Source organism: Carettochelys insculpta, chromosome 7, assembly GCF_033958435.1.
Source record: "Carettochelys insculpta isolate YL-2023 chromosome 7, ASM3395843v1, whole genome shotgun sequence".
NCBI lineage: Eukaryota > Metazoa > Chordata > Testudines > Carettochelyidae > Carettochelys > Carettochelys insculpta.
In genome coordinates this window covers 31,134,708-31,156,982 of record NC_134143.1, presented here as the reverse complement: position 1 = coordinate 31,156,982, position 22,275 = coordinate 31,134,708, and the positions used below count along the sequence as shown (strand labels likewise).

Below are 22,275 nucleotides of genomic sequence, written 5' to 3'. Positions count from 1 at the left end.
AGATAACATAGCTTGGGGGCATAGAACTCCTCTTTCCTTGCCCGGGAACATTTCCTCCAGCTGTGCAATAGCTTTCCTTGCTCCCTGACCTGGGAAATTATGTGTGGTTGGTGCACCAGGCTCAGGGGAGACAATAAAAGGCAAAGGAAATGGCATGCGTATCAAGGTACAGGAAAGATAAAAGCTGGTTGTTTGGTTTCTGTTAAACTTACAGATGGTCCAAGTGGGCCAGGCTGTCCTGGATTTCCTGCTGGTCCAGTAGGCCCTGGTGGACCAGGTGGCCCTGGTGGCCCTTGGATTCCCGCCTGTCCTTGTTCACCCTGAGGTTCATTAAAACAATGGTTATCATCAGGCAGAGATAACCCATAGCCCAGCATCTAGGGTGTGTGACACATAGCAGCTCAGCCAGAGCAGATAGAGAGACAAGGCAAGCAAGCTACAGTTAGTGGCAGCAGAGGTTTCCAAAACTCAGGCAAAGGTCCCCTTAGGATGGTCTTTCTGAGAGAATGATGGGAGCCATGTCCCTGTAATTTGCAATTACATTTTAAAGCTCCTCATCAGAGTTCACTTAAAAGAGATGTGAAAAATGGACCTGATGCTCAAATAGCGCGAGGAGCTTCCCAAATACAAAATAAACTAGTTTTTAAGTTTAAAAAAGTGTGATTAATTTTGTATAATAAAGCTGAGAATTGCCCAGAATCCTTGAGCACTTTTCATATGAGAATCTCTGAGCACTGTATAGTCAGCCATCACTGAAACCTCACAACGCCTTCAGAAATAAGGCGCTACTCTTGTTCTCATTTTACAGGTAAAGAAATCAAGCCAGCAACACTCTGTCACTTACTGGCAGAGCCATGAGTTCTCACATAGTCTAATATTTCCCTTATTCTAACCACTCGACAACACTCTCAATTTTGGCATATGTTTGCTCTTTCTGTTTGCAGTTGGAACCATAAGCAGAAATGCCAAGGTAGAAAGAAAACCACTAGTCTCATGATAATTTGGAGCCAGCCAGGAACAAGAAGACTGAGGATTCTAATGAGAAAGCCTATTCTTGTGAGACTTAAAATCTATTTGATTTGGATAAGGTGGACAAAAAACATCCAAACTTTGAGTGCTAAAATGAACTAAACCTTTTCTAGCTCACCCATCACATGCTCCCTCAACAGCCAGTCTCTAAAGCATTTATAGTGGACTTTTGCCTCTGTTGTCCTCGGGTGGGGGAATTAAGAGTCATAAGTGGCCAGTGGTGAGGAGGTAACGATTTAAAAGGATCCCTTTTAAATACCAGACAGCTGATCTGTAAATGACTAATCCAATAAATTCCAAGGGCATCATGACACTCATGTTAAGCTGTTTAGCTCTCTGCTTTCTCTGTTTATTACTCCCTTGCCTTAGGTTGAGTCTCACAAAGTTCTTACACCAGTGGCAGGATTTAAGTTTAACAAATTCCTCTTTATGATCTCACTGGAAGGCTTGAAATAATTAATTCAAAATGTGAGCTACATCACAGGAGATAAAAGCATTGTTTCTGCTGAAGTTGTCCAGTGCAGAAGATGATGTTTTGGGATAAATTATACTTTCACTTGCAGGCAGTCATTTATCCACATGTGTGTAAAAGGCCAGTCATACATATCCCATGCATGTAGTTACAATGGTACACCTATGCTATAGGTATGTGTTATTCTAAGTCAGTTATAGGATGTCTCCACCAACCTTCAGAGACTTTAAATTTATAAGCTAATAACAAGTATGGTTAAAAGCAGGTTTGTTCAGGATGCCCAAGGAATGACCCCAGTTATTACTTCCTTAGCTATTGCGACTTCCCCTAGAACCACTAAGTAACAATGCTGGCCAGCAGAGGATAGGTTTGCCAACTGCCTAATCTCACAAACTCAAACACCTTGGTCCCATCCCTGGCTTACTCCTTCTTTGAGGCAATGCCCCGATCACTCCACCTCTCGCTCTCCCCCACCCTCACTCACTTTCACCAAGATGGGGCAGGGGGTTGGGGTGTAGGAACGGTGTGGCCTCTGGGCTGGAGATGAGGGGTTTGGAATGTGGGAGGGGGCTCTGGGCTGAGCCCAGGACAGGCAGTTGAGGTGCAGGCTCTGGGAAGGAGTTTGGGTATAGGAGAGGTGTTCAGGACTGGGGCAGGGGTACAGGAGAAGGTGAGAGGTAGGGCTCTGTGTGTAGGGGGTCAGGGCTGGAACACAGAGGGTCTAAGGTGCAGGAGCCAGGAAGGGGCTCAGGGGTGGGGTGAGGTTGGAGTCTAGGAGGCGGTGGAGGTCAAACTCCAGCCAGGCAGTGCTTACCTCAGGCAGCTCCCAGACAGTGGTGCAGTGGGAATAAGGCAGACTTCCTGCCTCCCCTAACCCCACACTGCTCCAGAAAGTGACTGGCACGTCCCTGCAGCCCATAAGGGACAGAGGGCTTCATATGCTGCCCCTGTCTGGAGGCACCACTCCCATTGCTCCCAGTGACCTCAGTTGCTGGCCAATAGGAGTTGCAGGGGCAGTGGCACTGGCACTGACACTGACAGGAGCTCTGGGCCTCGGGGCAAGGTGGGAGGATGGCCCAGCTCTACACCCTAGAAGGGACCGGGCCATGGGTAGAAAGGATGAGGCCTAAGGCGTTCTCTCCCCAGGGCTGCCTAGACAGTGGTGCTGCTCTTCCACACCTCAACCCCCTGCACAGCAGCACTGCCACATCAATTCAAAGGGGTCCAGAGCTCCTTGAAATGCTGGGCCCAGGGGCAATTGTCCCCTTTGTTCCCCCTGTTGGCAAGCCTGTTGTGGGGGGGGTGTCTGCCAACAAGGGCAGCATGCAGAGACCCCCTGTCCCACAGCAGGGGCCACAGGCAGGGGACTGCCAGTCACTTCTGGCACCAGCACAGGACCAGTAGCCCCATGTGACTGGACTTTTAGCAGCTCATCTCCCAGGAGACTCCTGACAAAACCGGCAGGTTGGCAACCCGAGCAGGGGAGGAGAGTTTTATAATAATGGAGACACTAACACTGCAATGTAGGGGAATTCAACCAAAAGAAGGAGAGTTTGGTAGCTGGGGGCAGTTCGGTGGAAGGCACTGCCATTAGACGTCACCCATCACATTAGCAGCAGACCTGGTTGGAAAAACTTCAACAAAACAGTTTCCCATTGCAAAGTGCAATTTACTCAAAACCAGCATTATTTATTCTCTATAATTTTAAGAGAAAATGGAACAAGTTGTTCTGAATTTCATTTTGTTTTGATATTGTCAAATGGTCTTTCAACTTCATCATTTTGATAAATTTCATGATTTATTTCATACTTCACATCATGGAGAAGCTGCAGAAATGGTTGGCTCTAGGAGGAACCCGGTTGGGTTGCCATGTTTATTAGTGGGATATGGGCAGGTTGGGGGCTGGTGACTTACTTCTGCAGGGTTCTAGCGTGTTGTGTAGTTGGGAAGGAGGACAGTGTTTAGCACTAGGAGTTGGCAGAAAGGTGATGGCTGTTTTGAGGGATGGAGTTGGGTCAGAGCTGCTTAGCACTGATGGCTGTTGAAGAAGATTGGCAAGAGAGGGAACTTGCTGCTAGAGGTGCACCTACATTCCATGTCTTCCCGCAATATTATGCTGGCCCCTCTCTCCTTCAAAGATGAGTGCACATGCATCTGTGCTGATCCCCTGGTGGCATCTCCCTGCAGAATATTACATACTTGTGAATCAGAAGATGTCTAAATCCTGGTTCTGTGTGCTCCAGCCTGCACCCAGGTTCTCTGGGCCCCTGGCTCAGACACAGTGGCCCAGGGCACAGTGCAACACAAAAACCTAGAGAGGCAGAGACTTTTCTCCAAGACTTCGAGGCAATGCCATGATGGGACTCAGCACAGACTGAGACTGGCCCCAAGTGTATTTTAAAGAGAGATGGGGCTCAGCTGATTTGAAAAAAACCCAAACTGTGTAATTACAACAATAAATAGAAAGAATGAGCTGAAACATTCAGAACTTTTTTGACCAGATAAATGTAAAAACCGATTCTGTACCTGTGGGTCAAACCGACAGACCCCCCCTCTGCCCCCATAATACCCTTCTCTAGCCAATCAGAAGAGCTAGCTGTGCACTTGCTCACACTACAGCCTAGCTAAAAAGGGCTTTGTATCTTTCCTGCTTTTTGTAAGCTGTTCCTAGCACATCTTGAGGTCTTTCCCTAGGAACACATGAGCCTCCTTGAGCTGAATGTGTATTTCCTATAGTGATTGTCATTCCAGGACTGCCACTGTTATTTAAGGACTATCACCCACATACCTTTAAACAGTTTTTAGCTTTTACATTTGTGGGTGAATTTGGTTCCAATAAAAACATGAGTAAAACACCCCAGATAGAGAAGGGCAGCACATGCTACAAATTTTCCCAGGACCTCCTTGCTAATGCCTTTCATTCCTGACTTACACTGCTCGCCCTGGCACGGCCCTCATCTCCTGAGGACCACCACTCACTGTTCCAATCAGGGAAGAGACTACCACAGTTATCCTCTGACTCAAAAAGGATTTGCAGTTATCTGCAGGAGGAGAGGGAGCATCAAGCCTTTGGAGTTGGCATTGCTGCAAACCCATCCCCCCATTTTAACACAAACTCTAAGCTGCATACTAAGGTGCTAAAGTTTACCTCTGTGTTCTGGCCCTCACTGCTACTCCTCATGGCTAACCCTCTGATTTAGTAAAACAAAGAGGAATCCCATTTGTCTTCTCTGTCTCCCACCACTCAGACTGTCAATCACTCTGTTGAATGTGGCAGTCCATTTCTTAGGATGACCAGAGCACTGAAGGTGCTAATGTGTGTATATATTGTTAAACCCAATTGCCTGGATGGAAATTCACACTGGCAGTTGGCAAGCTTTGAGTGAGACACAGGCAACCTTCTTTGGTGGGATGCCTGTGCAAAGCATATGCTGTCACTGTGGTCTCCTTGCCTTTTTTTGCAGAGGTCTGAGCTAGTTTTGTTTAAGCAAGAGCTCCATATAGACAGGCTCCTAGACACATAAAGCTTAGTTACTACATGATTATATTCTTATTAATACTTTCAGCCTTTAGGATTTAACTAGAATGTAACTGTGTAGATAGAGTAAGTTGGAGATCAGATATCATACTACATGTCATTTAATATTTTTAGCCAATTAACTGGTGCTATTTTTCAGTTTTGTTAAACACCAATTTGTTGCCTGGATATTCCTTGTGGTTTCAGTGTTCTCTTCTCCCTCTAACAGGGCTCACAGCTAAACCACTGCTCCCCTCACGACAAGTTCTCTCTTATAACACCCTTGATGGCATAGTGCAACGCAGTAGCATTGCTTTCAACTGCTAGTGGCCAGATTTGTTTTACAGCTTCAGCTCTTTCTAGCATTCCAAGGCTTCCGTTACACTACAGTGATCTGTTGACAGAAGTCACTGTTGGAAGAGATTTCCTGACAAAACTTCTGTTGACAGAATGTGGCCACACACAAAAGCCAATTGGAAGAACTCTCTGTTCTGTCGACAAAGTGTCTGGACTCCCTGGATGCTTTCTCAACAAAACAGGCACCAGAAACACAGCAAAAAGGGCTGACCATTGTCCTGGATGCCCTGTCTGCTGAGAGGAGGTCCCTGAGAGTATCCACACAGCTTTTTTGTAGACAGAACCCGTCAACAAAAGGTGCTATGCTTCATCTGGGAGAGGCAGAAGGTTGTTGGTGGAAGTGCCAACTTTAGTTGACGTACCGTTGACAAAACTCATTTTGTGTGTGGATGTTCCACCAGTTTTGTCAACAACCAAACTGTATCCAATAAGTTTGGCTTCCAGGGTTCATATAACTTACTATTCTGCTGAGGGGTGGGCAAAATTTGTCAGGGCGGTCTTAAATTTTCTGCTGCTTACAGACTGAATTTCACAGACGTTCAATGAATAATATACTTCAAATTCACATGATGTTTTTCAATGTGTATGATTGGCAGTCCACGAGAATGATGCCCTCAGATCAGGTTTAGAATGGAGTGCAGCAGCGCAAGCTTCCCTTCCTGGCTCTGGAGGTGAACTTTAGCTTTAAAAGGCTATCAGCTCTGCCCTTTGTTTCTGTCTTGAGACTACCAGTTAAGGGTACAGCCAATACCAGCTGCAGTGGTTTGTGTGGTATAAACATCTGTCCTGTAGAAATTGGGCTGAGATCACCAATTCATTTTACCTGGATGAAAAAACAAAACCCACTAGATGATGACTCTAGGGAAGTGGTAAACTGTACTGGGTATGGACCAGTAGCCCAGAGGTGAAAGGATGTAGAGGAATTACATCCCTTAAGTCAACCTGCTTTCTCCATCTCATACACAGTGAAAACTGAAGTGGTTGAGCAAGGGATTGACAAAAAATCGGCTGATAACATAATGTAACTTAATAAGTTGTAAGATAAGTGTTTACCTAGTAGGCATGGCTTCTTACATCACTTTTACAGCACATACTAAAGTTCAAAAAGAGATCTCTGACCATCTCTTGATGTTGTGCACACAAAAACTGTCTCCTTAAGGTAGCAGTCAGGCATATCCATGACACTGCCTCCTTTTTTACCACATTTTCCTTCAAGAGGCACATGTTTTATGTTCCATTTGTTTTAGTTAAAAAAAATCTGGGTTTGCTATGTTTCTGCTTAGATATATTTTCCCTCCAAATATGAGCTATAAAGAGATCCCTGTGGCTCTGCCAGGGTCTTTGAGAAACCCCCTCTCAAATGAAGGAAAGAAGCTGATTAATCTTACGATCTGGAATAGGCTTAAAACAGGCAAGGAGGAAAAAGTGTCTACCTGGAAAGTGCGTCTCTTTATGACCGGGGGTGGAGCCAGCCGCACTGAATTGAGGAGAGGCAACAGCTGAAGAAGACCGAACCCGAAGGTCACAGGGCAAAGGTCGCAAGGCAAAGGAGTCAGTAGGGCATCAAAAGTCAGAGAGCAGCCAATAAAGGAAATGAAAAGATAGGGAAAAAGAGAGACTGTAATGAAAATAAACCATAGTTGAGAGAGAGCTGTGAACGGCACAGGGAGGGATACTTGTCAACAGGTACCACTCGGCAAACCTCTGAGCTCTTCTGTACTGTTCTTTGAACACAGGAAGAAAGGCCTCTGTGCTCGGCCCTGGAAGGCACAGGCTTTCCCTGCAAGGGCTGTAATTTTGCTTCCCTTGGGTCTTTCACTCCCAAGCATTCTATCTGTTCTTTCTATCTCTGTTCAGAAAGAAAACTTACCCAGAGATCTCTTGTGCCAACATCTGCTGAACTCCTCAGATCACCTTAATGCAACAAAACAAATGTTCTTCTGCCCAGCTCCCCAGAGTTCCTTGGGGACAGTGCTGTTTCTCTCACTTGGGCCTTATTAGATCTGGGGCAGTTATTAAGACAGCCATTGGCGTCTCCTTGTTTAACAGTAACAATGGCCCTTGAACCCTTTTGGACAAGAATCCTCTCAACACCACAAAGCTGACCTTCACAAATCAAAACTATGTACTAAAGCCAAGAGCCTTCATGCCATCCTTCTGCTGTATCTAATTTCCACTCCCCAACATGCTGTTGTCTGCCTTTGCACTTGGAAGGCTGCTCTAAACCACAGAACGCTGGTGTTGATAGCGCCTATCCAAACACCAGGAATACTCATATTAGGCTGGATTATCTTTCCTGTTTACCTCAGTTTCACCCTAGTCCTAACTCCATTGAAATCCCTGTTGATTCACAACAGTGTAAGTGAGGGGGAAGCAGAGCCTCCATGTGCACACACAGCACTCCTTTCCATGGGTTCTCCCGCTGTGAGATGTGAACTTGAGGCTCAGAGGTGTTGCCTGCCGGTCTCCCATGACAGTGGTGATGTGCATCTAAGCAGCACGCTCTGCTCCCCCTAAACACCGGTGTTTGTGTTTTACTGGAAGCTCAGACCCAGTCTTGTTGCAAAATGAAATGTCATCACAATATTGCAGCCTTACAGACCTGCCCACGGGGCAGTTTATACAAACAGTAAATGCATATTTGAGGTAAACCAGTGGAGAGAGCCTCTGACTCAGAGTACCACAATTAAAAGCTGATTCACAGACCATATGAGGGTGCTCTGACCCTCAGAAGAAACAAAAAATTATCATCATTTCAGCTTTTGAGGTGAAGTTATATGATAAACTGAGCATTTGAAAGCTGCGTCTACACGTGCACACTACTTCAAAGTAGCGGCGCCAACTTCGAAATAGCATCCGTCACGTCTACACGTGTTGGGCGCTATTTTGAAGTTGAAATCGACGTTAGGCGGCGAGACGTCGAAGTCGCTAACCCCATGAGGGGATGGGAATAGCGCCCTACTTCGACGTTCAACGTCGAAGTAGGGAACGTGTAGACAATCCACGTCCCGCAACATCGAAATAGCGGGGTCTTCCATGGCGGCCATCAGCTGAGGGGTTGAGAGACGTTCTCTCTCCAGCCCCTGCGGGGCTCTATGGTCACCGTGTGCAGCAGCCCTTAGCCCAGGGCTTCTGGCTGCTGCTGCTGCAGCTGGGGATCCATGCTGCATGCACAGGGTCTGCAACTAGTTGTCGGCTCTGTGTATCTTGTGCTGTTTAGTGCAAGTGTGTCTGGGAGGGGCCCTTTAAGGGAGCGGCTAGCTGTTGAGTCCGCCCTGTGACCCTGTCTGCAGCTATTCCTGGCACCCTTATTTCGATGTGTGCTACTTTGGCGTGTAGACGTTCCCTTGCAGCACCTATTTCGATGTGGTGCTGCCCAACGTCGACGTTGAACGTTGACGTTGCCAGCCCTGGAGGACGTGTAGACGCTATTCATTGAAATAGACTATTTCAATGTCGCTATTTCGATGTAGCGTGCACGTGCAGACGTAGCCGAAGCCTTGTAGCACCCATGCTATCGGCATATGTGGCATCTAGGAGGGAGGAAGCAGTCATATTTGCAGCACTAGGGCTCTGAAGATTAAACCAGCCCTCTAATGGCTGTCTGCACTTATTGCCTTCAGGTTTCACATAATTTGTAAGATTATCCTTTCCCCTAATCGAACACAGGAGCTTGCACAATATCAAGAAATACAAAATGGCATTAAAAAAAAATCCACCAGCGCACCTTTGACATGGGAAGATGCTCCTTTGCCAAAAAAAGCAAACTTTTGTGAAGAATGGAGTAAAGAGCAGAGGAAGGAAGGGCTGGGGTAGGGCAAGTGGGATTTGGCCAGCACTCTCATGGTACTAACAAGGGTGTTCAGTGCCATGTATACATTGTGTTGAATATGTCCAACACCACTCTACATGATGCAGCGCAGTATGTTTTCCATGTTGAAATAGAGGGGTATGCTAGAATTTTCTCCAGCTTAGTTTGATGAATAGATATTTCTTTTTGGTTATTAGCAGAAGGTCAGAGAGCAAAGTAACTCAAGGGGTAGGTCACTGGGGCATTCTGGCCTGGTTGCCGATGTAGTGGGAGCTGGGAAAACTGCTATATTCTGGGGGAGCATAGGGCACATTTAGCTTCTCCTTGTCATAACTTGTGTGAATGATCTGGGAGACACCAAGATAGGATCTGTAGGAGGAACCCCATTGTATTTTGTGTAATCCAACTGTCTGGAAGAAGTATTGCTGAAATGTGCCGGCTGGTAGGAATGGAGTGGGAGGGGTTATTCGCAATGGGTGATGAGAAAAATGGCACGGAACATCAGCAGCTTACTTAGTTTCTCTTCTTCAAAACTGAGCATACTTGAGAAGGGCCCTGGCTATGACCTCAAGTATCTAGAGAGCAAGTGTATGCAGTGTGAGTAAGGAATGTATTTCAACCCTCTTTCTCCTGTCCCCAGAATTTCATCCCCAAAGTCCCAATGGGAAGTTCTTTCCAACACACTGCGTGCAATATTGCGTCCACATCTTTGTTCCTTTTGCATCAGTACTGGGTCATGTTAGACCATTACCCACAAACCTTCAGTGTAAGGATCTGATTAGAGCGCAGGGCTGCAAGTGTTGTACTTAGGTATTCCTAGGGGATAGTGAAGACACAGTGACACAGAATTCAATCAGTTAGATATACCATATCATGAAGAGCAAACAGAAACTTTACCAGCCTTACTGCCCTGAGACCAGGTTCCATTCCCAGCCCTACACTGGTAATTTCGTAATGCGCACTGATGACCCAGTCTGTCCTTAAGCTGTATACCATGTAATCTGTATGGCATCTCTGTACTCATAAGAATGTATGTCTTGTTTGCTCCTGGGTTACATGTGGTTTAAATAAGTGCCACAGCAGGTTAAGAGGAAGCCCTGATCTTAAATTTCCTCTCTTTAAAAATAAGTCCCTGTTTTATCATTGTCCAATCCATGGCATAGGAGAATGGTTACAAGCTGCTTATATGACCAGATCATCCAAGAAAAACAATTTCTAAGTGAGCTAAAAAAGTGCATAGCACTATTTAAAAAGGGACTTTTCTTAATGTTCATTCCTTGTTTCTTATAATGAGGAAAAGTGGGATATCTGTGCATAGACTGGCACACATTCACCATTCCCCTAGACCTCTCTGGCTCATTGGTATATTCAACACAATAAACTGGGCACTGGACAGTTGTGAGACATAAGAAGCTCTGGCTCCGATAGCTTAAATACCTCCACACCGCTCTTTTAAAGATTGGGTTTGCTGCTTCTCTAGGCTGGTCAGTCAAGCAGGGCACAGCTTCATCAGCATGCACCATAGTCCTAAACTGCAGCGCTGCCTGTGTTACAGTCCTGGGCCTTTTTTAAATGCAGAGTGCCTGCTTTTGACTGGGTGTTTGTGGTCATATTTAAATGTGGACCAACATCCAGCAATAACTACACACCAAGGCCTTTTATGACCTCAGTCAGGCATAAAGTGAGGTTACTTCTCTTTATTGGTAATCACTGTCTGCATTTCCTAATTTTGTTGGGTTTCTCCTGCCCCTCACCCCGCTTTTCACCTTGAACAATGTGGACAGTCTGGAGCCAAGGGCTGTAATGGAACCCTGGACACTGCTTAAGTGAACATTGTTGTTAGCTTTTTTTTTTTTTTTTTTTTTTTTTTTTTTAAACATAACAATCTAGTGAGATGGCTTGTCTAAATAAACACAGCTGACTTTCTATTATTGTATCGGGGCCGGAACACACGACCACCCTCCCCCCATCCCCTCAACACCCAGATGCCACTGACAGGTTTGCTATCTACATGCAGCCTTCATACCAGAGACTTGGACCACCTCTAGCCCTACTTCTCGCTGGGCCTGGGGCCAGAACCCGATCTAACTGTCCAGAGACTTTTCAAAAAATAAATAGAAAGCTTTTAAGCCTGTCTCCCCATGCACAGTGGTTACAAGTTTCAGTCCTCTCATATGATGTCCTTCCAGTGCATTTCCAATGGCTTTTCAGAGCTAGAGTTGTTTTGAGTTTTGTTTATGCCTGGTTAAACTCTATCCCTATAATCCCCTAAACCCCAGGATATACTCCCTTCTCTCTTGACAGGGGTACATGCCGAACAGGGCAGGATGGGAAAGCAAGTGGGGCTACTTCCTGGGCTTAATGAAATTATTACCAAAATAAAGAAAAGTGTCCCTCCCATCTTTCAGGAAGTGGTGTGCAAAAAGCCAGGCGGCATCTACAAGATTACAGGTAATTCACTGGGAACTGTGACAGAACTGGACTTCCAGTTGTAAATGGAAACCATAAGCATTATTTACTGGGTGAAGAATTTTTACCCCTCCTCCCTCAAAAAGCTTCACACCCCTCAGTGAATACATGGAGTTTAAGTGTTCTAACTATAAATACATAGGCTTTCCAGGCACATTGCCAGCTTTAACCACTGCCTTTCACTGGTTTGCTCATGAAGCCTATTTTTCTGCAACTCGTTATGGACGGGGTATGGAGGGGTCCACCCATGCAAGCTTTGCCCAGCTTAACTCAGCTGACTCTGAAGTACCATCTCTTCCTCTGGGCCCTGTAGAAGACTCTCCACAGTTCAGGCATGTCAAACTCAAAGCCTATTGAGGGCCGCACAGATGAAAACTGATAGTAGGACATTTTCTTTGGTGTCCCTAAAACCTATTGGAAAGTTATAATTATTTATTATAGATTATGTTTTAGGTATATATTATAATATTTTTTCAGGTCTTGTTTGCAATAATTTTAAGTGAGAATTTAATACTTACTATGAATTGCTTTATAATTTTATTAATATCGCTCATAAAATTTGATGTTTAAAATTGTTACTTGTTCACATATAATAATGTTAAATTTACGTATACATTTAAGGTACTCCAAGCACCAGCTGGATCCCAGCCCCAGAGATGCTGCAGTTCCCCAGCTGGGTCCCCATGGCTGCAGCTGTCAGCAGGGCTCTGTGTCCTGACCAGCTCCCTGCTCCACATGGAGCAGGGCCTGTACTGGATGAGAAGGTAGAGAGCATAGGGCTGGGAAGGGAGAAGTGGCCAGGGTAGTGCAGAATCAGGATGGGTGATGCACATTGTCCTTGGCCTTGGGCCTTATACAAACTGGATGAAAAAGATAACAGAGGCCTCAGCTTATAGACTTTTCCCCAAGGGCCCCCAGAATTTCTAGCCTGCTGCCAGCAAGGGGACTCGGGGGTCTAGAGATGGCATGCAGGCACAATGGCTCTGAATGACCCTGGATTCATACAACTCTGGAGGGACCCACCAGGTTTGGGGGTATAGCCTACATCATTTTCCTCATGAGGCAGTCCTACTTCCCAACAGTCAGACAGTGCTCCATGAGGCAATGAGATGGGTACACAGCTAGAGGTCTGTCCTAGTTTAAAGGAATTAAACCAAGTTGTAAATCTCCATTGAAAAATTGTATACAGAATATCCCAACAAAACATGTCAGTCAATAAAATGGCACCTGTGGGACAAACACAATGACCTCCTTAATGAAAGATCTTACATCCCTATGGAAAAGCCACCCAAACAGACGAGGATTAATATGCAGGAAGCCATGGCACAGTTAATAACAAATACTACTTACCCTGTGTGGGTAATCTCCACATTGGCCCTGCGAAAGGAAGAGAGTGAAAGAAAATAGTTTAAATGGTGAATGCAGTGAATTAAAATGGTCATACAGAGTCAGATCCACAGCAAGTTAAAATTGACATGACCACACTAACTTCAATGGAGCAGCTTTGCCAATTTATGCCTGCTGAGCATCCTGTGCAGTATCTAACACCACTTTCCTCCTCTATGTCATTTTTCTTTTAGTCAGAGAACCACAGAAAGCAATGGGGAGTGTTTTTCAGAAAAACCTGATGACAATAGTCCATTTTTTACTTTTTACTTTCTCTTTTTCTCTCCCCTACTCATTCTGAAATGTACTCAAACAATCGTTTTATAGGATTTCCCAAAATTTAACCCATCTAATTTTCAGTGTAGCGGCTGGGTCTTTACAGTTTGAAACTGAAATGAAAAAAAAACCACCCACACACAGGATCCTAAATTCATATTTAGGCACCAAAGTAAATGGTGATTTTCAAAATCATGAGCCAGCATCACTCAGTGCTTTTGAAAAAAATCACACCTCTTATTTTGATGCTTCCTAGGGATTTAGGAAAAGCTTCTGGCTTCTAGTTTTAGAAACACCACTTTTTGTTGTTAGGCTCTTTTCCTTGAAACAATTTAGAAAAAAGTAAACAAAACCTCATTCGAATGCCTAGGTTTCTCACATTGCTCTATGATCATTGCCGCTTTGAGCTCTCTTTCAGGCTTTAAAATGTATCTGTTCTTATTATAATATGCCATGTGGAAAATGTTTCAGACTAAGTTAAAATTCTGAGTATAGTCAAAAAAAGCACTTTGGTATAGCTTATATTGACTTCCTACCTGTATCCTGAGGCTTAGCTGCAAAATTGACGAAGAAAGAAAGCTTTTACTGTGGACTCTTTAGCTCTAGAAAAGCTAAAGCACTTGAGGTCCTTAGTTCAGGCTGTATTCTCTTCTGCCTCAGAGATTAGTAACAACATTTCCAGATGAGTCCTTAGTCCATAACCTTTAGCATTGGTCATGACAGGAATCGATGTCTGATGCAGAGAGAACATAGCTGGATTTTCAAATGTCCACGGGATGAACCCACAACTAGAAAAAACATGACTGTTTTTGTGAACTGACCTAATTTGCTCTGAAAGCCATAGCTGAAGAATATGCAGGCCTGAAATGAGTTACTCATTCATATTCCCGTCTTTTAAATGTCATTATAAACCCCATTCCTATTACCTTTTCTCCCTTTTGTCCCGGAGGCCCCTATAAAAGAGAAACAATTTAAAAATTATTTAAAGAGAACTGTGCCTATTAGGGAAAAAGTGCCAAAAGAAGGGAAATAGACAAGAAGAACTTAAGTACAGCACTTACCGGCTGTCCCTTGGGACCAGCAACACCCTTTAAAGAACACATTGTTGTGAGTTATATATATGTTTGAATATTCAATGACAGGAGTATTGAATATCTCAGCACACGGCATGTACTCAGAAGGAAATGTGACATTTAAAAAAAAGCCTTTAGCCAAATATTCCCATGGTTGACCTCAGTTCCCTGTCTAACGCACTGGCTTTACTGAGAAAGGATACCAACAGGGAGTGAAAAACTTAAGTAGTCATATGACAGCCATCTCCTTGGCTGATACTCTGAGGACTGAAGCGTGGATATCTTGGATGAAAAGCATGCTCTGAAGCAACTTATGTTCTCTGTAGATCAGCACAGATGGGCACCAGTTACACACAGATACCAGTGAGTTACATATTTCATCTATTCAAAGGATGTGAATCCTGAGCCTGTGAGACTCCCCAGATGAGCCCCCACTTATCTGATGGCCACCATCTTAGCTGATACAGCAGGGATTGAAGCAAGGGCCTCAGAGCTAGAAGTGAGAGCTGTTAAACTCTCTAAATAGGGGCTGTAACAACTCATGGCCTGGCCTAGCACAGCACAGCAGGAGACCACTAATGTGGGCTTACCAGAAGGTTCAGCTTCAGCTATGGTTTTCTTTGTAAGGCCCAGTTCTATGTTGTGGGCACCCTGTATTCATTCCTATGGAATGAAGTTATTTAACATATCTCTGCAACTCCTCAGCACCTGACAGATTCACACCTACATAAATTAAAAGCCAAAGTCTGTGATTGAATTGCCTCAGAGCAGCAGAGTTAATAAAACAGGTTTATTTTTATAAGAGCAAACCCAGTAAAAACTAAGTAACCCAAAGACCATCCAATGTTTAAATATAGCTGGTGAGGCTGCTAGATGTAGGGATATTACTAATTGCTGGCTTCCTAAATTACTCATTTGAATAACCTTGTGAATAATGCACTCTTTAAGCCATGTGAAATCTCTGAAAATTAAGTCTGTCCAAAAAATTCAAAAGTTAAAATTTTGATGAAATGAAGGACCTTAACACAGCCACATGTGCTTTGTATATTAGATATTAACTTCTATATCATTGGGATTTCATAACCAAAGTTCTTCAGATATCCCAAAGGCACAAGACCTCAATTTGGACTCCTTAAAGTACATGTCAAATAAGCAGCATAGCAATTAAGACATTTTGGATTTACCAGGAATCCAAGAATAAAATTATATATCTGAAACATAGTCTTAATGGGTGACAAATGCACTTTTTGTTGTTTTTCAGAAAACCCAAGATCACCTAAATTGATTTTTATGAAAAGCTTTCCATAAACATTCACTTCTAAGATGCATCCAACCATGAAACATTTCATCTCTCCAAGTATTTTTAGAAAATGTAGTTAGTAACAGAACATAAGGCTTAAGAAAGGAAATGACATCCCCATGCATACCTATTGAGCTGCTGTTGTGACATGGTGAGACAGATAGTCATTGTGGCAAAACTTATAGACATCCCTGCTTCTGTTAACATGATTTTACTATATTAGAGGAAGTTAGATCATTATCAGGAATTTTAGTAGTTAGTATGTACAGTGTAGCTCCTTTCATCTGTGTCAAACTGCAACTCATGCCCCTGAGGCAAACCAGTACAGCCCCAAACCCACTACTCCTTGCAGATACATGTGCAGTTTTTACCATTTCCCCCTTCTGTCCTGGATGACCCTGAAAAGATTAAAAAAATATGTTTCATTATTATAGAATCAGGCCTAATCACTGCATTTACACACCCCCTTGCTGTGGCTGATCATTTCACCTGTCCTTGGTACCTATGAAGACATAATGGCGTATCCCTGTAGCCTCACAGCAAGTGGGTCATCACTCCTGGTTATTCAGGTATAAAGCACAGAAAATAAAGCTGTGCTGATGATTGGCACAGACATGTGGTGGGGTATTTAGACACTCCCTAGAGCTTAGTGGGAAGGGGTTACTGCTCTCCTCCTGATGAGAGCTAAGAAGCACAGCTGTCTGCTCTGAGTGCAGTGATGTGAAAGGCAGCAGGGCTCTGATTGATTAATCACTCCCAGTAGAATATAAGAGAGAGACTTCGGGGAGCTGCTGAAGAATGTTTCTGGCAGTGGGAGATAGGGTTTTTGCTATGAGTTCTGATGCTAAGGGTAGCAGTGGATGGGCGAGTGTGGCCTCTCTTTACTTCTGTAACTTGGCTACAATTTAGACTTTTCTTTTGGACTTGCCTGACTGTCTTATGCCTTGTTTCTTCATTCTGGCTGGAAGAAATGCTGTTGTAGCTGTGTTGCCCCTTAAAAGGGCAGAATGTTATTTACATTTGTCTCTTTTACAACAAAGACCACCACAAAGGGGGAAGTGAGCAGCACAAGGGCCTTCAGAATACCTGACTGTGTTAGCTGACTGGTTGCAACTTGAGAGAGGATTAAGCCATAGCATTCAATTCATGGCAGTCTGCTGCAGTGAGATGAAGCATAGGAAACTCATTTTATTTGCCTCTAGCTGGAGGCAGGCCCACTGATGGGAGACTGGGGGGGCTCAAAGGGGGCAGTTGTCCCTGGGTTTCTCATTTCAAATGTGCTACTTTGTCAGGCCTCTCTGAAACACCTCAGGAGAGCTTCTCCAGCTGTGTGTGGATTTCAGGGAGTTGAGGCTGGGGAGCAAAGTTACTGTCTAGCAGATAGGTAACTCCATAAAGTGACAAGAGCATCAGTAGGGCACCTTCTGTGATTTACTGATGCCCTGAAGCCTTTCATGGGGGATGGTCTTCTGCCAATAACTTTTCAGATGTATATGGGAGCATGCACACACTTTGCAACAGAGAGGGAGCTGTGCTAGTCTATATACTATTAAAACAAAGAGCAGTCAAGTAGCACTTGAAAGACTGGCAAAATAGTTTATTAGGTGAGCTTTCGTGGGACAGACCCACTTCTTCAGACCATGGACAGACCAGAACAGACTCAATATTTAAGGCACAGAGAACAAAAACAGTAAGCAAGGAGGACAAATTAGAAAAAAATGATCAAGATGATTCCCCCTCCCACCCCTCCACTCTCTGATTTGCTCACCTTGATCATTTTTTTTCTGATTTGTCCTCCTTGCTTACTGCTTTTGGTTCTGTGCCTTAAATATTGAGACTGTTCTGGTATGGCTATGGTCTGCAGAAGTGGGTCTGTCCCACGAAAGCTCATCTAATAAATTATTTTGTTAGTCTTTAAAGTACTACTTGACTGCTCTTTGTTTTGACACTTTGCAAAATAATTCTATACAAATTAACCTATTAACAGCCAGGTTCAGAGAACAGGGGAAGTCTTAGATCAAGATACATGGACAGGGAGAGAGAAGATATGAAGGAAATGTTTACTTACGGGTTTGCCGTCCAACCCGATTGGGCCCTGAAAGGAAAAAGTAGAAAACTGATGGAAAACTAGACAATTGGCAGTTAATCAATCTGCACCATAAAATTGAGTGGGGCTCAGTGAGATGCAGATCAGGAACAGTGAAGGAATAATAGAACTGTGACTATAAACAACACACTCTGTAGACTTGAGATGCAGAACACAGGAGAAGGAAGGCAAATTGACTGACCCATTAGAGTGCTGCTTTGTGAGAAATTTCTTATTCTGGTATCTCACTGGCTGGGTGTGCTGCAGAGCCAATATACTCATCACTCAGTCCCATATAAAAATGTCTTGCTTCAGTCACTAGTGGCCTCTGGCTAATTAAGGAACTACCTTGATGGGTTCTGAGTGCCGTTGTGGTTCTCCTTGGATGGAAGGGTGCGGGCTGAATCAAGTGTGGGGGTGGTGTGTTGGAAAAATAGGGAGTCCTCAGGACACTGGCAGGATTACAGAGAAGATATGGAGAGGGTAAGAAATGAGAGGAAAGGATAAAATGGAAAGATGGGAATAATGTGCCAATACACCATGGAGGGACTTGGCCCTAGTTTGTCGGTTTTTAACATGATCCTGGTTTGTTTGCTCTCCTTATGCTTGGACAGTGTGGCGATATCTGCTTCTCCACCATACGTTGCTCCCATTAATGTCAGGGTAGTGTGTAGTTACTAAACCACCTTTCAGAGAGGCAAGGCAGAGAGTTCAGGGCTCAGTGAGCATGGAGACTGAAGAATGCTTGAGGGTTTTGTTTGTCTGTGATTTTTTAAAGTCTGTCCACAGAGCTGTGTTTAAATACAGCAAATCCTTGAATGAAAAGTTCCAAGCCCTCAGCTGAACTGAGCAGGCAGTCAGAGGAGTGTGTGTGATAAAGGCAGTTCAGTTATCAGAATAAATTAACTGAAAATGCATAATGAATATTGAGTTTTGGAAGAGAATAGACACCGGGGATGGTGCTGCAGGAACAACTTACCAGCAAATGTGGGTCTAAAATGGGAGTTTCTTCATCTTCCTAATCTGATTTTCATGTAATTGTCCACTGAAGCTATATCTGTAACTTACAGCACTGGAAAAAAATCCAGCCATGCTTTTTGCCCTCTACCTTCCTGTTGCCCGAGTTTTCAGTCTAGCAAAGTAAATAGCTGAGCTGTGCTGCACAGAGGCAGATGAATCTCTAGGGCTCTTTGTTATTACAATATCACACTGGAGTTCATTAAGGCTGGAATTTCACTTACCTAGGGTATAGTTTCTTTATTTTGGTTGTTTTGGGGTGTTTTTTACATCACAGACTTGGCTTCAACCATGGTATTTTAATATTAGGGTTTTTTAAAAATTTAATTTCCTTTAGTGTTGTATGTTTGTTTTTAAGGCATCAGAAAAAAGAAAAAAAATAGTAATGAAACAGAAAAAAAATATCCTTCAATTACATTATATTGGGTCCAGGGTTTGGATGGGAATGCTAAAGGCACTTAGCTTTAGTGACACGAGCTGGCAATATTATACACTTGTACCTCATAGATTAACAGTTCGACTTACCGGAAATCCAGGAAAACCTCTCGTTCCTGGCTGTCCCTGAGAAGTATAAAATGGAGACAGAAAGATTTAAAGAAATCTGAGAGCAGTGCAACATGTCTTCCTAAAATTGCTCCGTAGGGCCTCAGGGTTTGTTATTTTCCTTTACTTGTTCTCTGTGTAATATCACTGCAGTTCTCAGTGCAGTCACCCAAGACTCCAGTGAGTTTTAAGAAGGCAGGCTATTGGGGAGCCAGGGGAAGTCTCCAATCATAACTTCATTTTGTGCAGAGCCAGGACAGTGTTGGAGATGGTCCAATTTGGAGACAGAGTACTTTGTCTGAAGTTTCTAAAGTAATTAAATGGGTGTTCCTCACTCACACACTGGCCTTCTGGAGCATTTTCCAGCACCTAAGCTCTCTTTATGGAAATTCCTTGCATTGCCACATATACAGCCATAACATGAGGTGTTCAATACTGTGCTGTGCAGTGCAATGTGCAAACCCTCACAGCTCACCATGTCTACAGTATCAAGACCAGCTCTATGGCAGAGAGTTTGTGCTATTGTCCCGTCCATTAATTTCACCCACAAAGAAAATTTTCTAGCAGATACTCCATAATAAAAAGGGATCATATGTAAAGTGAAAGGGTGAAGTAAGCAAGCCTTTTTCCCCTCTTCTTCTCCAGTAGTCAGTTTCTGATTGTCAGGGCAAGATCTGATTCAAACAAAAATGTGGCAAGTATTGGAAGAGCGCACAACGGTGTGTCTGTCCAACTACTTGTCATAGACTCAACCACATGCACGCAATTAGAGAGTGAAAGCCTCATGACTACTAGTTTGCAAAACACTAAATAGCAGAGGACAGATCTCCTGCAAGTCTTGTTTATTTAAGGGTAACTTAATCCTGATTTAGATAGCTATGTACAGGCCGTCTTGCAAAGAAAAACAAACTTCAACCTGATTCTGAAATGAAGCGGTGTATGTGGAAATGACAGATGAAGGAAATTCTGTGCCTTTCTCTTTTTTTTCCTGACCGTGAAATCCATTTTGCAATGTCACTAGGTCTAGTTCTCTCTGCTGGGCTAACTATTCTCTTCAGGTCTTGTGAATTCTTGGACGTCTCAGGGTTCTGAGATGATGAGTTGGTGAAGGCAAATACCTTCTGCGGCACTTTTAACTTGGGGAAATCCCTAAGCATGTGCTAGGGTTGCACATAGATTATGACCAGACCTTTGACTCTCACAGTGGACTATCAGAAAAGGCTCAGGGCTTTTCAGAAATTGAGGCAAATGACATGGAAGCGGGATATATGTTCAGAATGGGAGGGAAAAAGTTGGGAGATCAGGTGAAGGATCTGTCTGGATTGGAAGAAGAAGGGGGTGCAAGGAGCAGTGAATACGCCAGAGTTCATAATTTTGGTGCGGTTCTTCTGAGTGCTTTCTCAGCTCATCCACCGCTGTATTTAACAATCCTGTGCAATAGCAAGGGATTAGCTCACTAGATAGTGAACAGTATTGTGGAATTAAGCCTACAGACTTTCAGAAGCAGGAAGTAGCTAGAGCACATCAATGCCCAGCCTTGTCTCTTCCCTTCTTTGGCTAACCCTGACATACTAGGGATCATGAAAAGGGCCAGATTAGAGCCCCTTTGGCAGTAGAAGGAGCCCTTTCCTTGGCATATTCTATAGAAAACATTTCCACCCCTTTACAGTTTCTTACACCTCTGGGCTACGTCTACACGTGAAGCCAACATCGAAATAGGCTATTTTGATGAATAACATCTACACGTCCTCCAGGGCTGGCAATGTCGATGTTCAACTTCGACGTTGCGCGGCACCACATCGAAATAGACGCTGCGAGGGAACGTCTACACGCCAAAGTAGCACACATCGAAATAAGGGTGCCAGGCACAGCTGCAGACAGGGTCACAGGGCAGACTCAACAGCAAGCCGCTCCCTTAAAGGGCCCCTCCCAGGCACAGTTGCACTAAACAACACAAGATACACAGAGCCGACAAGTAGTTGCAGACCCTGTGCCTGCAGCATGGATCCCCAGCTGCCGCAGCAGCAGCCAGAACCCCTGGGCTAAGGGCTGCTGCGTACGGTGACCATAGAGCCCCGCAGGGGCTGGAGAGAGAGCATCTCTCAACCCCTCAGCTGATGGTCGCCATGGCGGACCCCGCTATTTCGAAGTTGCGGGACGCGCAACGACTACACGGTCCCTACTTCGATGTTGAACGTCGAAGTAGGGCGCTATTCCTATCCCCTCATGGGTTAGCGACTTCGACGTCTCGCCGCCTAACGTCGAAGTTAACTTTGAAATAGCGCCCAGCGCGTGTAGCTGTGATGGGCGCTATTTCGAAGTTAGTGCCGCTACTTCGAAGTAGCGTGCACGTGTAGACACGGCTCTGGAGTGACATAATGGAGGCTTGGCAAATGTAGAATTGGGTGCAAGATCTTTTTTGCAGAGCTCTAGTGTATTATGTCTATTATAAAATGTCTCATATTACACCAAACAGAAATGTTATTCAGAATGCTAGTGTGACCGAACCATTCACATTTCTTTTTTAAAAGCTTTGCTAAGATGAATTTAGTTATAGTTGCTTTACAGGATGCATACAAAACCACCTGGATCTGCTGGCTTGTGACCAGGGGTGAAGATATGACATAAATATAAGGATCTGCGCAATGTTACTTTCCAAAAGGGCAAGAACTGAGAAGATCTTCTCAATAAATCATTAACTTTAATCCCACCTGGACCACTCCAATAGACAAGAAGTGACAAGAATTAAAATCAGATTTGGTGCAATTTGGCCACGGCGACCTTTCTTGTAGACTACTAATGGCTTCTTTTCACTCCTTGGATAACATCTTATGCATACAATAACAGACCAAAGCAAAAGATGACCAGCTAAAGATTCCAAGAAACATGTTTTCTTTCTCTTGTTCAAATGTTCATATCAAGTATAGAGTCCTGGGATT

The 22,275-nt window shown here is 44.1% G+C and overlaps 1 protein-coding gene across 1 annotated transcript in view; it reads right to left on the bottom strand.

Moving 5' to 3' along the window:
• COL13A1 (collagen type XIII alpha 1 chain) overlaps positions 1-22,275 on the bottom strand; it is a 118,395-nt gene that overhangs the window by 80,388 nt on the left and 15,732 nt on the right. Inside the window, exons 5-12 of the mRNA XM_075000245.1 lie at positions 19,319-19,354; positions 17,759-17,785; positions 16,062-16,088; positions 14,379-14,405; positions 14,244-14,270; positions 13,006-13,032; positions 9,946-10,002; positions 213-320 (exon numbers count right to left, since the gene is read on the bottom strand). Coding sequence (XP_074856346.1) covers positions 213-320; positions 9,946-10,002; positions 13,006-13,032; positions 14,244-14,270; positions 14,379-14,405; positions 16,062-16,088; positions 17,759-17,785; positions 19,319-19,354 — 336 coding nt within the window. The remainder of the gene's footprint in view (positions 1-212; positions 321-9,945; positions 10,003-13,005; positions 13,033-14,243; positions 14,271-14,378; positions 14,406-16,061; positions 16,089-17,758; positions 17,786-19,318; positions 19,355-22,275) is intronic.